At 34.4% G+C, this 17,235-nt stretch overlaps 1 protein-coding gene across 1 annotated transcript; it reads right to left on the reverse strand.

Moving 5' to 3' along the window:
• Positions 1-10,164: 10,164 nt before the first annotated feature.
• Positions 10,165-16,152, reverse strand: LOC132628809 (probable histone-arginine methyltransferase CARM1). The gene is made up of 4 exons (XM_060344573.1): positions 15,669-16,152; positions 14,179-14,423; positions 11,241-11,291; positions 10,165-10,242 (listed from the first exon to the last, which is right to left on the reverse strand). The coding sequence occupies exons 1-4, from the start codon at positions 15,949-15,951 to the stop codon at positions 10,165-10,167; spliced, it is 657 nt and encodes a 218-aa protein (XP_060200556.1). The 5' UTR covers positions 15,952-16,152.
• Between the last annotated feature and the right edge of the window lie 1,083 nt (positions 16,153-17,235).

The following is a 17,235-nucleotide window of genomic DNA, read 5'->3' on the forward strand; positions in this document are numbered from 1 at the left end:
TAATTAATAAAAGAAAAATCAAATAAAAAAAAACATGGTAGTGACGTGGCAGCATCGTGGCACCAATGTGGCAGAGAGTGTGCAACACTCTCTACCGTGCTACTGGGCTTCAATTATTTTTTTTGCCATATCAGTCAAAAAAGGGTACAAAAATACAGAAAAAATAAGGCCGGGGGTAATAGGTTGCCCGCAAAGTTTAGGTGCGTCATAATTAATCCGAGTATACGTTGGCGGGGTTTTTATGTATTTTCCCATTTAAAAAATATAGAGTTTTATTTTGGTTGGGATTTGATTTCGACAAATTCTTCCCCAAACTGGAGAAGTGAGACAACTACGAAAAATGCTATTCATGGACCAGAAATCTCAGGCAAAAATTGATGAAGAAGAACAAGAGAAGAGGGAGAAAAGGATAAAGTGTACACAATCCGTGTGTATTTCAATAACACCCCCCCCCCCCCCCCCCCCCCCGCCCCGGCAAACATATGTGTCTAGTGGTGATATTTCAAGGGTCTATTATTTCACTACAAAATATTTTGATAGGGTAATAGAACTCTCGCAAAGTATAAATGTATAAATGCAAATTTGGAACAAGTTCAAGGATATTTTTATGCTTTTTCCCTAAAATTAAGTATCAAAAGCTTATGAAAATGTTGTCCTTGTTATAAAACTAAATAATTGCAAAGAAGAAAAGCTTTAGAGAAAGAGGGGAAACTTTATATTTCACTTCTTGTTTTTTGATGTCGTTAATACAAGAAAACACACTCCTATTTATAGGAGGAAATAAGTGAACTTGGTGGCCATAAGGGACAACTTGGTGGCCACACATACTTGGTGCCCAAGTATTTGGTGGGCATCAAACTACATCCAACTTACAACACTCTCCAAGTGTTTGGTGGGCATCAAACTACATCCAACTTACAACAGTACTCCCCAAGTATTTGGTGGGCATCAAATTACATAACTTACAACACTCCCCCTTGGATGTCCATTAATTTGATGATGTGTCTCGTTAAAACATTATTAGGAAAAACCCTGTGGGAAAAGAAAATATCCTTATGAAGGAAAAAGAGTACACATATCTAGTAATACGCTTTGAGAACTACCTCATTAAAAACCCTACCAAGAAAACCCAATGGGACAAAACTTGGTTAAGGAAAAAAGAGTACAACACGTATTTCACTCCCTCTGACGAAGACCATGATTCAGATATCGGAGTCTTCACATTCCAATCTTGAATATCATCGTCTCAAAAGTTGAAGTTGGCAAAGATTGGGTGAACAAATCTGCAGTATTGTCACTTGAACGAATTTATTGCACATCAATATCACCATTCTTCTGGAGATTATGTGTGAAGAATAACTTCGGTGAAATGCTCTTTGTTCTATCTCCTTTTAATTGAGCTATGCATGCAACATTATCTTCATGTAATACTGTGGGTATTTTTGTATCATACTTCAAGCCACATCTTTCTTTGATTAAATGTATCACTGATCTCAACCACACACATTCTCTACTTGCTTCATGAATAGTGATTATCTCAGCGTGATTTGAAGAAGTAGCAATAATTGACTACTTTGTAGATCGCCATGATATAGCAGTACCTCCGCATGTAAACAGATAGCTTGTTTGAGACCGAGCTTTATGTGGATTAGATAAATAACCTGCATCTGCATAACCAACAAGATCTGTACTACCTTTGTTAGTATAAAACAGACCCATATCGCTAGTTCCCTTCAGATATCGCAAAATATGCTTAACTTCGTTCCAATGTCTTCGTATAGAAAAAGAGCTATATCTTGCTAGCAAATTAATAGAGAATGCTATGCCAGGTGTTGTAGCGTTAGCAAGATACATAAGTGCACCAATTGCACTAAGATATGGTACTTCAGGATCAAGAAGCTCTTCATTTTCTTCCTGAGATCGGAACGGATCTTTGCTCACTTCAAGTGAGCGAAAAACCATTGGAGTACTTAAAGGATGCCCATTGTCCATGTAAAATCGTTTTAAAACTTTTTCGGTATAAGCAGATTGATGGATAAAGATCCCGTCTGCTAAATGTTCAACCTGCAAACCAAGACAAGTTTTGTTTTTCCGAGATCTTTCATCTCAAATTTTTTCTTTAAGTATTCAACTGCCTTTTGGAGCTCTCCTGGAGTTCCAATTAGGTTTATGTCATCAATATAAACAGCAATTATAACAAACTCTGATTTTGTTTTCTTAATAAAAACACATAGACAACTGACATCATTTACATAACCGTCATTTACCAAGTACTCACTGAGGCGATTGTACCACATGCGCTCTGATTGTTTTAGACCATACAATGATCTTTGTAATCTGATTGAATACATCTCCTGAGACTTTGAACTAATTGCTTCAGGCATTTTAAATCCTTCAAGAATTTTCATATAGATTTCATTATCAAGTGAGCCATAAAGGTAAGCTCTAACCACATCCATCAAATGTATTTCAAGATTTTCATGTACAGCTAAACTGATAAGATATCGAAATGTTATGCCATTCATAAGGGGTGAATATGTTTCTTCATAGTCGATACCGGGTCTTTGAGAGAATCCTTGTGCAACAAGGCGTGCCTTGTATCTCACAATTTCATTTCTCTCATTCCTTTTCCGCACAAAGACCTCGCCAACTGGTTTTACACCATTAGGCGTTTGGACTACTGATCCAAAAACCTCATGTTTGGCAAGTAAATTCAATTCTGATTGAACTGCCTCTTGTCATTTTGGTCAATCATATCTTCATCGACATTCTTCGACAGATTGAGCTTTTTGATCCTCAATGTCTTTCATAATATTCAGTGCAACATTATATGCAAAAACATTATCCACCATAATCTTCGATCAATTCAAATATATCCCATCACTAGAAGAACTCAATGATAGTTCTTTACTCACTTGAGTCTCGGGTTCCCTAATATCTTCAGGAATATCAGGATTAATCAGATCTTGAATATCTTCATGATATTCTTTCATAGTGTCATTCTGATGATTTTTCATGTTTCTTTTTCTAGGATTTTTATCCTTAGAACCCAATGGCCTACCACGCTTCAGGCGTGTATGAGATTCAGAGGCTATGACACTAGTAGATTGTCCCTTTGGGACATCAATTCGGATAGGCACATTCTCTGTAGGGATATGTGACTTAGTTATCCTTTTCAAATCAGTAAATGCGTCTGGCATTTGATTTGTATTTTTTTGTAAGTGAATGATCTTCTAGATCTCCTGTTCACATATAGGGCCACGTGGATCAAAATGAGATAGTGATGAAATATCCATGCAATCTCTCTTTTGATTTCTTTTCTCTCTCCCCCTAATTGTGGAAAATTTATTTCATCAAATCGACAATTTGCAAATCGAGCTATGAATAAACCTCCCGTCAATGGCTCAAGATAGCGAATAATAGAGGGTGATTCAAACCCAACATATATTCCTAACCTTCTTTGGAGGCCTATCTTTGTGCGTTGTGGTGGTGCTACCAACACATATATAGCACAACTAAAGATTCAGAGATGAGCAATATTTGGTTCATGAACAAATACTAATTGTGACGAGGGGTATTTATTATAATGAGTCGGTCTGAAATGAATAAGAGATGCTGCATGTAAGATAGCATGACCCCAGACAATAGTGGGCAACCGTATTTTCATAAGTAGTTGTCTTTCTATCAATTGTAGTGGTTTAATAAATGACTCAGCAAGGCCATTTTAGGTATGAACATGAGCTACAGGATTTTCAACTTTTATCCCAACTGACAAACAATAATCATCAAAAGATTGAGACGTAAATTCTTCAGCATTATCGAGGCGTATAGCCTTAATGGGATAATCCGAAAACTGTGCCCTTAAGAGTATTATTTGTGCCAATAATTTCACAAATGCCAGGTTGCGAGACAATAGGAGGCACACATGAGACCATCTTGAAGATGCGTCTATTAGGACCATAAAATAGCGGAATGACCCACAAGGTGGATGGATAGGTCCACATATATCCCCATGTATACGCTCTAGAAAGGTAGGGGATTCAATGTCAACTTTCATTGGTGATGGCTTAGCTATCAATTTACCCTGATAACAAGCGGCACATGAAAATTCACCACTTTCAAGAATCTTCAGGTTCTTAAGTGGATGGCCATTTGAATTTTCAATAATTCATCGCATCATTATTGATCCAGGGTGACCTATTCGGTCATTCCAAAGCACAAAATTATTTGAATCATTAAACTTCTGGTTTACGATCGAGTGTGCTTCAATTGTACTAATTTCTGCATAATACAGACCAGAAGACAAAGCTGGTCATTTCTCAAAAACATATTTTTGGCCGGAGAAATTCTTTGTAATGGCAAGATATTCATCATTTATTTCGTTTAATGTCTCAACATGATATCCATTACGGCGGATATCTTTGAAACTTAACAAGTTTCTCGGGGATTTAGAAGAGAATAATGCATCTTCTATAACAAGTTTCGTCCCCTTAGGCAGAAATATAGTAGCTCTTCCGGAGCCTTCAATCAATTTTGAATTGCCAGAAATTGGATTAACATTTCCCCTTTTCCTACGCAAGTAAAAAAAGTATTTCTCATCTTTGAATATGGCATGCGTTGTTCCACTATCAATCACACAAATATCTTCATGATTGGTCGTTGATCCAAATAAAATTTGAGGAATTTCCATATATTCTTCAAAATGAAAGAATAGAAAAAGTGAACACGAAAGTAGATATTATTATTAAACGAAGCATTACACAAACTTTATTTACATAAATATGGAAACATAACTATTATAGCTAATAGTAACAACATGGATGAAAATATCTAAACTATTACAGATCCATCACCGATCAGATGATCTATTTTTCTTTTAAGGAGTTCAAAGAAATCTGCCACATCTAGATGTACGGGCTCAACATTATCTTCAGAAATAAAATTTACTTCTGCATTCTTTTCTGCCTTTTGAGGAAGGCTTGATAAAGCTCAACTAGATGCTTTGGTGTACGACTGGTACGTGACCAGTGCCCCTTTCCTCCACATCGGTAGCATTTATTTTCTAAATCTTTCTTTTGCACAGCTTTATGCTTTTCATCCTTCTTTTTACATTGCTGGTGGTGAAGGGTATTATTTGGTGCAAGAGGAGAATCATGATTAAAATTTCTTCCTCGACCACGGCCATGACCACGACTGGGGCCATGACCTCTTCCACGCCTAGAATGACAAAAATTTGCCTCATTCACTTCAAAGAATGAGGCAGTACCAGTAGGTCGGCTTTCATGATTTTTCATTAGTAATTCTTTATGTTGTTCAGCCATTAAAAGATGTGAGATTAGATCACAATATTTCTTGAACTTCATCTCTCGGTATTGCTGCTGCAGGAGCATACTCGAGGCAGGAAAAGTGGAGAATGTTTTCTCCAGCATATCATGATCAGTGATATTTTCACCACATAATTTCAACTGAGAAATAATTTTAAACATGGCAGAATTATACGCCCAAATGGATATAAAATCTTGTAGCCTCAGATGGATCCAATCAAAACGTGTTTGTGGAAGCACAACCATCTTCAGGTGGTCATATCCATCTTTTAAATTATTCCACAGCATAAGAGGATCTTTAACAGTGAGATATTCCATTTTCAAGCTCTCATCAAGGTGCTGGCGAAGGAATATCATTGCCTTGGCACGGTCTTGATTCGATGCCTGATTTTTATCTTTGATGGTGTCTGCCAGACCCATCGCATCATTTCGGCATTAAGAACCCAAGACAGGTAAATTTTACCAGATATATCTAAGGCAACAAATTCACGTTTAGAAAGATTTGCGATTAATTAAGAAAAAGAAACTCAATACCTTCGGGGTTTTCAAAGTATTTGCTCAAGATAGCAGAGTCTTGTGCTGATAACGTGTTATAAAACTAAATAATTTCAAAGAAGAAACGCTTTAGAGAAAGAAGGGAAACTTTATATTTCACTTCTTGTTTTTTGATGTCCTTAATAAAAGAAAACACACTCCTATTTATAGGAGGAAATAAGTTATTACTTGGTGCCCAAGTATTTGGTGGGCATCAAACTACATCCAACTAACAACACTCTCTAAGTCCTAAATTTTTTTAAAGCATTTTCTTCTAAAGCACAATGGCAAAAAGGTAGTAGTAGTATTTCTTTTGAGTAAATTGTAATTTGCGCGCCTAACTATTTAATCTTTTATGATTTACCTCTCATCCTGTTATTTTTAATGATTTGTACACTAATCTATTTATTTTCTTAAAAAAACCATAACGTTTTCTTTTTATGTATTTATTTACAAGGGCAAAGTAGGAAGCACAATGTTATTTTATCGTTAGCTAGCTTTAAGTAAGAAAGCAATTTTGCATTCTGCCAACAACTTAACTAAAAGCTGGAATACTTTCTCCTTAATATACACTGAAAAATCTGAAATATAAAGACTTAAAAAATGCCGTAAACTTTTACGTCTGTACGAAAAAATTCAACACCCATTAATGAACACTTAGAAAATTTCGAAATCTTGCTAACTAATTCAAATGAGAGAAAGACATGACTTATAACTTTATCAGAAGAGAAGAAAATAGTCATTTGTAACGTGTTGAATGAGTGGCAGTACCACCATAAGTTGTATCGCTTGGTGTGGATTTTGGATGAGCTATAGGATAACATTAATTGTTCATACTATTTTTATAAAGTTAAATTTGGTGAGATAAATGAAAACATAAGAATGCGTGGGTAGTGATTTTAATCTTACAAGATGGATGTTTCGGTGATCATTTTTTTTTTCTGTTAATGTGGTTTGCATGCATACTGTAAACAAGGCTGGTAGATTGTGCTGGTTGACAGGTAGAATTGAAGTCATCTACTTGTGGGAGGTCAGGGATTTGAATCTAAAAAATAACATGCCTTTACATGCCGAAGGCCACCTAAGTCTATTATAGAGAAATTCTAATTTCATACGTGAGATAAAATAATCAGTTAAGGTTGAAGAGGAACCAAAAATAGAGATATTATCAACATAGATTGTAAGAACCAAATTACCAGTAGCAATGTTGGATATAAACATGCTATGATCAGAAATGGATCTCTAAAAGCTTGCAGGTGTATGGTACTCTATCATCATTAATGGGACTAGAACAGGATTTTTCAATTCAGAGCAGGGCTTGAAACAAGGGGACCCTCTTTCCCCTGCTTTATTCATCATTGCTTCTGAAGTTTTTTCTAGAACTCTTAATAGCCTTAACACTGTAGATGAGTTCATTCCTTTCTCTATGAATCATAAAGGGCCTTGTATAAACCACTTTGCCTATGCTGATGATGTTATCATTTTCAGCAGTGGCAATTCTAAATCTATTAAGCTAATCATGAAAATTATTAGAAGGTATGAAAAGAGCTCTGGCCAATTAGTTAACAAGAAGAAAAGTTTTTTTCTCACCTCTCCTAATCCCTCCACCTATAGAATTAACATAATTAGGTCTATTACAGGCTTCATGGATAAACCTTTTCCCTTCACCTATCTTGGGTGTCCTCTATATATTGGTAGAAAGAAAATTTGTTACTTTGATGATATGATTTCTAAAATTGTTAATAGGTTGAGAGGATGGCAAGGTAAGTTATTATCTCATGGTGGGAGAATGATTCTTATTAAGCATGTTTTGCAAGCTATTCCTACTCACATACTAGCTGCTATGAGTCCTCCTAAAGGTACTATAAAACTAATGGAAAAATATTTTAACAGGTTCTTTTGGGGATCCTCAAGTGAAAAAACCAAACATCATTGGGTATCATGGGACAACATGAGCTACCCCACTGATGAAGGAGGAGTAGGATCAAGAAGAATGCAGGATGTTTGTAAAACACTGGCTATGAAAAGATGGTGGAACTTTAGAACTAGTGACTCTTTATGGGCCAATTTTCTGAAGGCAAAATATTGTATAAGGGGCCATGTGGTATCAAAAAAATGGAGATATGGTCAATCCCATGATTGGCAAAAATTGATGCAAATCAAACTAGAAGCTGAAAATAATATTCACTAGGAAATTCATAAAGGAGATATTAGCTTCTGGTGGGATAACTGGACAGGACTAGGTCCATTGTCCAGTTATTTTGAAAACATTACCAATTCTGGAAAATTAAAAGTGGGTGCATTTATTTCTAATGGAAGATGGGACATTCATAAATTGAATGGATTACTTCCTGAAGACTTAGTGCACCACATTATTTCTATAAAGATTGGTAGTAGAGAAGTTAATGATATCCCTATATGGAACATTACTAATGATGGTAATTTTACTAACAGATCAGCATGGGAAAGCAGTAGAAAAAGAAGGGAGAAGGACAACATCATGAAGAAATGCTGGAACAAAGTAATTCCTTTTAAAGTATCCTTCATTTCATGGAGGGTTATCAAAGGAAAATTGCCATTAGAAGAGGCTATGGTCAGATTCAGAATTCAGAGAGGTGAAGAAGATGCTAAATGTTGTTGTTGCACAAGCTCTAAAACAGAGACAATCCAGCATGTATTCTTGGAAAGTGATGCTGCAACCAAGATTTGGAGGATATTTGGGGGTGCACTAGGTATCATCAACCAAAGGAACTCCATCAAAAGTTTTCTAAGTGACTGGTGGAGCACCAAGACCAAGAATCAAATTCATAAATTAGTGGTACAAATTACTCCTTGTTTTGTCTTATGGGAAATATGGAAGAGCAGGTGTGCCTGTAAATATGGTGATCAAACGAAATTTTTGTATAGTAGGATGATTCACCAAATCTTGTGGAACATAAGAGCTGCTATAAGATTGGTGTACCCTAACTGTGACTTGGCAATGCCTTGGCCTAGGCTTTGTGAAACCTTAGAGAGGATGAAGCCTTTTCAAAAATGGAAAAGGATCTGCTGGGAAAAACCTCATCAAGGACAAATAAAAATGAATACTGATGGGAGCTATATTAAAGAGACTGGAGAAGCAGGAATTGGAGGAATTGCTAGAGATGATCAAGGCAGTTTCATCATGGCCTTCTCCTTAAACATCAGATGCAAAAGTAATAATGAAGCAGAAGCTCAGGCAGCCAAACATGGAGCAATATGGTGTAAACAGAATGGATACACTAATTTCACATTGGAGCTGGACTCTCTTATTATCAAAGAGATGATTGAGAAACAACAGAGAAACAATCAGAAACTCAAGAGTATCATTCAAGACATTTCTCAAATCCTAGGCCAAGCAAATGCTAAGGTTACACATTGTTATAGGGAAGCAAATCAGGTAGCAGACGTATTAGCCAAAAATGCTTCTGTTAAAGGTGAATCTTCCATGTTTTGTAACTACCAGAACTTACCAAGAGAGGCAAAAGGTCCTTTTCAATTAGACAAGAGCCAACTGCCTAGTCTTAGGATAAGATATGATAAGGCTAATTTTTTTGTTAGTTAAGTTTATAGAAGGAGAATTGTTGGAATGATTCAACAACATACTCCAACAGGATTCTATAATCCCTCTTTTGTAATGGAGGTTAGGCCTCAAGTCCCCCTCCTTATGTTTTTTGCCATGAAGAAATAAAAGCACACCCAAGCTTCAATGGGTGATTATATTTAAAAAAAAAAAAAGCCAATGTCAAGTAGGTACGTGGCGAGACGCTTTAACCAAGCCCGAGGAGTCTGCTTAAAACCATAGAGAGATCACTTTAGTTTCAAGAGAATATCAATAATCAAACTTAACTCTCCTTAAGAATGAAAATGAGAGACTATTTATATGGGTTCTATTAGTATTACAAATACACTAAAGACCCTAAAATAGGCCTATAAGAGAGAAGTGTTGGTTCTTGATAAAATAAAACGTAAAAAAATAAAAGTCTCTGATAGGGTTTATATGTATTATTAAGCTTGTATTTGGATTAGTAGCTCTGTACTTGCGACTTTCAGGTTTTGGGGAGTGATTTCAGACTACTTATTTTCTAGCTATGTATTATTAAGACTTAAGTACCTTTAGGTTGTTTGCCTTTATTTCTGCATTTACTTATGTTATCTTGATTTGTATGCATTTGGGTTTCACCTAATGGTCGGGTTGGGAGCCCTCAGGCCACAAATGAGATTTTGGGTTGTGACATAACCATGCGTGGTTACAGAGTGGATGATTATGATAACAAAATTGTGTATTCTAAACATGTACTCCAGTCTCCATATGGGGAATCATCTTAGCCTCTTTTACCGTAACAGTGCAACCAATGTTAAAGGTCTATGATTTTTAACAAAAAGACAATAGAAGACTTAACATTTGTACCACAGTATCTCTAGAAAATGATTTTAACTTGTGATAGGCCTTCAGCTGGGGGTGTATAAAGTAAATCGACAAATCACACCAAACCGATAAACCGAGTCAAACCGAGAAAAAAATTTGACTAATGGTTTGGTTTGACTTGGTTTAGTGTTGGAAAAAAAACCCGATCATAATTGGTTTGGTTTGGTTTTAGCTAAAAACAAAGGCAAACCGAACCAAACCAACTCGACATTACATGTATTCAATTTTTAAAATATTTTATACATAAAAATATTTATTTGTAATGTAATTTATAAATATTTCTTAATTGTTTTTTTCATAGTTTTCTTTATCTATTATCATATTATTCAAGCTTGAACTTAGGATTTTGAATGTGAATAAGTTTTATATCCTATGAATGTTACTAACTCAACACTAATACTAACAAAAGAAATTCAATTTACCACTAGGAATGACAATAATGTTAGATATCTATTCTTTAGTTTTGCATAATTGGTTTAGAAAGTGAAAATACATAACTTAAGTTTTTTTTCTTGTCATGTAATTAATACTTATTAGCCGTACTTATTTTAGCATGACTTGGTATTTTTAGATTATGGTCATTTTCTTTATGGCTTATTAATTAGAAATATTTATTTTAACCGATTTTATTATCTTTGTTGAATATTTTAATACAATGTCATCACTCTTTTCACATTTTGTGTTATTTTCTTATAAAACACCTTAATTACTTAGTTGTATCTTACTAGGACTAAAGAAATATTTGAAGTAAAAATTATATGTTTGTATCAAGACTACTCCAGAAGAAGAAGAAAAACCGAATAACTCGAGAAAACTGAATAACCCAAGAAAACCCGAGGTTGAAAAACCCGAATTTTATTGGTTTCGTTTTGTATATAAATTTTAAAAACCCGACGCAATTGGTTTGGTTTGGTGTTTAAAAAATCTGAACCAACCTGGTCCATATTCACCCCTTCAGCAATCAATTGTAGCAGTTGTACAAGAAACTTTTTAAAAAGATGTCAAAAGTTAAAAAAATAAAGAAAATTCAAAGAACAACATAAAAACTTTCAATTATAAAATCTCAGATGACCTTCCCGTAATAAGCATAAATGTAATGTCTTGTAAAATACAAATATGTCATAAATCCAAGAGCACTTAGAGCCTGTTTGGATTGGCTTATAAATATGTCATAAATATAATATTTTCAGCTTTTTTGAGTGTTTGGCTGACCAACTTAAAGTCATTTTTTGCTTAAAATAAGCCAAAAAAAAGAGTCTGTTTGGCTTAGCTTATGTAAAGCAGTTTATTTTTTTTCAGCTTATAAGCTGCTTTTTTTAAGTCCATCCAAATTTGCTCTTAGTCCAAAAAGTAGCCAATAAAAGTAATCTAGATGTCATCTGTTCAAGTTGTCTAAAATCCAACCATCTCTATCACCACCTGTGGTTTTCTCAATAACAAAGATATGGAAGCTGTAACGATTCCCGCGTTGGAATCACCATTAAGATTTAACTAAGAGAAACTAAAGAGAAGAGCAAAGGAAAATGCAGATAAAAATTCAGATTTTCATTCAACGTGGTTCTTACAAAGCCTTGTTACAGAATATAAACGAAAGCTAAGGACTATAGTAGAAACATTATTATCTAAGGGACTAATATATAAATAAAAAAAGTTTCCAATTAGCTCATACACAACAGAAGCTACTTAGAAAGCTCCCCACACCAAAACTACTAAGATAAAGAGAAAGATCTATGCTTCTGAATTCTCTTAGCACTTGGTCATAGAAGAATTCTTGCAGACCAACCATTGTGAATACTTCAGTAATTCCAAATAATAGATATTGTGCACTACTAAAAAAAACAGGTTTTACCGATCTCAAAAAATGACTATTTCCGACCTCATGAGGTCGGTTTTGGCCAAAAACTGACCTCAAAATCAAGTCGGAAAACAGTGGGTCGGAATTATTACCGACCTCATGAGGTCGGAAATAGTCATTTTTGGCCGGGTATTAATTAAATAAAATACCGACCTCAATAGGTCGGTAAATTATATTAATAATATAATTATATGAGTTTACCGACCTCCTGAGGTCGGTAATTTATATGAACATATGATATATTTTGCATAAAACCGACCTCATGAGGTCGGTAATTTCCAATTTCTGGGAATATTATGCATAAAACCGACCTCATGAGGTCGGTAATTTGCCATATGTTGGATAATTTTGCAGAAAACCGACCTCATGCAATTTCTGGGAAAATTTTCCAAAAACCGGACCTCATGAGGTCGGTAATTAGCAGTTTCTGGGTAAATTTTGCCCATAACCGACCTCATGAGGTCGGTATTCTGCAAAAAAAATTGTAGCACCTAGCTGTTACTCCAGCTGCCTCCCTGTCAAGATGAAAATAATTTTACTTTCAACTAAAACGAGCCCAAATAGCTGCCAACAATACACCAAACTACTATAAAAACATAAAACAATAAGCTACTATTACAACACATATATTACAACCACCAAAACATCAAATTCAATTCGAAACTACTTCAAAGTTGAATAAAAACGTCAATCAAACATTCACAAGAGACATTAATTAAGCTACTTCAACCTTCGCAAACATCAAAACAACATTAAACTACTTCAACATTTGTAAACATCCACAAAACATTAAACTAGTCTACACTAAGTTAGTCTACAACATTAGACTACTTCACCCTCGCAAATCCACAAATCAACCAAACATTAACATTCAAACATTCTAATCGCAAGGTTTTCTGGTGGTCTCCGGGGAACCGCTGTCTCGTTAGCCTTCTTTGTTTTTCTTACCCCTCTTTTCACCTGTCATCTATATAATAATATATGTAAGTATCGCAAATATAAATTAATAGAAAAGGGACAGCTTCAAAATTTGTTTAAATAATTCACCTATTTAACTAAAATCAACGAACTACATAGTACAGATTATTTGAAAATAGACCAGTTACAAGTTAAATATGTTGAGCCGAAAAAAGAGTCTCATGGTATCTCCGAACAAAAAAAAGAGGGCAGGGAGAAGTCACTAAAAGCTGGATAATACACAATGGAATTGATTCAGGAACTTCTCACTACGTAAGTTGCAAATTCTAACAATGTTCAACATACATGTGATATCTCATACTATGCAGCAAATGAAAAAAATGCACTGGTACTGGTTTTCTGCATCACTAAAAAGCTAGTTTAAGCTTCAGTTCCTGCAGTTTTCTGTTGTTTTTAGCTGCTTCTTTCATATTTTAAACTGCAGAATTTATTCACATGGGAAATGATTTAGGTGTTGTTAGGTCAGACTGAGACTGTGAATTTTCTCGTAATATTTCTTGATACCTTTCCTATAATAAGTAGTGAAATTAAAACAATCAAGAATACTAACCATTCAATTTTACCAAATAAAATGAGATATGAAGGCCAAATATAAAGTCAATATAGAAGACTTAACATGTCCTCTGTGCAAACAACAGCCCGAGACACTAGAACACCTGTTGTTTGTGTCCAATAGCAATAGGGTGTGGAACAAGTTGGTTGAATGGCAAGGTGTACTGAGAAGCCCCACTGGTTGGGCTAAGGAAGTTGAATGGGCTATGACTAATGCAAGAAGTAACTTGGCAAGATGCATGATCTATAGAACTAGTTTAGCAGCTAGAGTATATGAATTGTGGAAGGAGAGGAACATGAGATTATTCCAACAAAAACCAGACCTATGAACTTGGTGATAACTACAATTGTTCAGAAGGTTTACTGTTGAGGAGCAATGCAAAAGAAGTTGGCTGGCAAGTTGCAACACTTAAGACATATATCCATACTAGTTTATAATAGCAATACCAGTTCAACACTATCACATATATAGGATTTTTTTTTATTACTGGTGTTTTAAGATAGCTGTACATAATTCCACTTTGTTTTGTGAATAAACACAGTAAGGAACCATAATTATTGCCATAATTATTATCAAAGTTCAGAATACCTGTCCTTACAAAATCCTGCAACATATTTTGCTGATGCAATAGCTGCCCATAGTAGTGAAAGTACATTTTGGCAGAAGATGCCTCTATTTTGTCATCAAATTTGCTTTTTGAAGTTGATACTGCTCCATTTATCAAAGGACATTCTGAAAGAAAGACAAAAACAAGTTACATTTATACAAGTTCAGCATTATTTATTTTTAAATCAGCAATTTCATTAGCCCATTCTTGTGGTGCTTCTCGTGGAGTAAGAAACATCAGTTTAAAATCTTAAAAGATCGAAAAGCGGTTACATCACAGATTTCTTTTTCATTAAGTAATTACAATTAGCCTCACTGAGTACAGCAGTATGAAAACATGTCCTTAAATGAAATTGATCTTACGTAATTAATTCATCATAAAATGGGAAAAGTTATGCTATGGTGAAACATTTCTAAGTTTTTGACAGGACCACGTTTTTTGTTTCTTTCTTATTTGCAGTAAAAGAAGTTCCCTTTTTATTTATACGAGCTAAAGAATACTAAAAGGAGAACATACAGGGAGAATCTCAGCAACATTTTTGAACTTTTGACTTTGTATACCTAGTTTAAGCTAAACATAATTAATACTGTATCTTCTTTTTCTTTTTTGATATGATAAACACAATCAAATATCTAAAACCAGCCTTTTCTCATAAGGAAGTCCAATATCTAAAACTAATAGTCAAAATTCTAACTTCTGTGGGGATTAAAAGCAAGTAGTTAGAAAAACTCAAGAAATGAATCAGTAATCCAAGAAGACCAATAGTAGAAGCTTGATGGCAATAACTAATCAAATGTTAATAACACTCACCCGACTATAAAGCTCTTACTACCTCAGGACATGTTAGAAAAGTAACTACCTAGTCTAGCCAATTCAATAACTATGCTTCCATCTCAAGACTACCTGCATTCTCCTGACAAGTGATACCTTGTATAGCTTACACAGACATTACTATTTATCTGTATTGGAGAAAGATTAACAAGCAAAGGATAAGCCATAAACAAAGTCCAGTGACAGTGAAGATTCTTTCCAAAACACTTCAAACATTCACAATTCGGTATCTAAGTAAAAAATGTCACGTAGAGAATGCTATCAAATAGCTGTTATTTTACTTAGATACCATTCTCAATGTGACCTTTTTTTACTTAGATACCGAATTGTGAATGTTTGAAGTGTTTTGGAAAGAATCTTCACTGTCACTGGATACCATACAGAACCATGAGACTAGCATCTCAGCAATCAGACAACTGCAAAGAATCAACATGAAAATTCAACAAACAAGACAGTTATTGGAGAGGAGAATGTGGCTACTCCACAACGTGGCATGGAAACTTGGTACAGAGCAATTGCAGACATACACCAAAACAGACCTTGAACAACCACTTCCTTCTTCCATTGCTCAAATGCACAATGGAAGGTCGTACTTTCCTCCTCGTTTCTAAATTGAATGGAGATTCCCCTTGAATATGTTTTCTGGTTCAAAAGACCAAAGTTAATGCATAACAATAATATTACATCAAATTCTACAAACATATTCCAATAGAAATTTAAAATAAGTACCTCTAACTTTTTTTTCCAGGACAAGATAAGTGATGTATAACAAACACAAATATTTTTGCATAGAAGCAACTGTCTAATCCTAATGCAACACATTATTATTAATGTTACATTGAACACAATACTCAGAGGCTAATGCATCTCTTTTCTTTTCTCGTCTCTCAATACTCAGAGGCTAATGCAGAATAGAGATTATTTTCCAGATTATTTTTATACATGTAAGTACAAGTATTATTCATCTTCTCAACTCTTTGTTCACAAACACTGATCAAACCATCACATGATTTGTTTCACCAAGTTGTGGGTTGGACACATATAGTTCAATGAAGCAAAGACTCCAACATCAAGCAAATACCTAAAACTCAATAGATACTTTATATGATAAGTGTTTATGGAAGTGTGAATCGAAAAAAAAAAAAGAGACAAGGACTTGCTTTGCTTAAAGTGTGAAGTGAGAAGCGAAATAAAGAAAAAAACTGAAACAGGGAGAAGAAGAGATCTGGTATTATCTTAAATGGCAACTCACAGGTAAATAACAAAGAATAAGAGAAGAAACTATAGCAAAATCCTAAAATAGTCAATCAATGCCAGTATCATACCAATATTTGGACTGTGAATAGCATGAAGAATGTTGATAAGGTTGGGATATATACTATTAACCATGTGTTTGGATATAGTATTTATTATAAAACAATTATTTATTCATTGTTTAATAAAGAATTAAATAGATCATGTACCAGTATGTGTGTCCTTTACTTATATAGTAGATGATTTAGTGTATAGAGTTTAGTTTATACACGGAAGATTAAATCGTCGGTTCTTATAAGTATAAAATTTATGTTCACAATCTAAGATGGAAATTGGACAAAGCCATCGGTATGATTGTAGCCCAAGATTAATATAATGTATCTTCATTATGGGAACGGTATAGTTTCGTCTTCTTGTGCTAGTACATTTTGTATGTATTGAACGGACCAAGTAGAGATAAGTGTTTTTATACTGAATATATAAAACAAATTCTCTAGTTCATTAAATGTACTTATACTCTTAATCTTGATATAATTATTATGATCAATGTGATTTGTTCATTATTTTGATTTACTAAAAGGTACGACTCAATTGCGGGTCTATGTATTCCTGGTGAATTGGATAATGGCAAATTACATTTGTGAAATAATAATTAGTTGATAGAATCCATGTCTTGACTTTGACATTGATGATACCCCTTTATGGATGCTTATAAGTCTCATGTGAAAACCCTGCAGGTGGATTTTGTATCTGTCACATGATGTAAGTTAAGCAGAAATATAAAGGATTCAATTAGTCAATAAATTAAATTGTCAGTAATTTAATTTAATTGATTGGTATCTGTAATCTTAA

The sequence above is a fragment of the Lycium barbarum genome, chromosome 2 (assembly GCF_019175385.1).
Source record: "Lycium barbarum isolate Lr01 chromosome 2, ASM1917538v2, whole genome shotgun sequence".
Lineage (NCBI taxonomy): Eukaryota > Viridiplantae > Streptophyta > Magnoliopsida > Solanales > Solanaceae > Lycium > Lycium barbarum.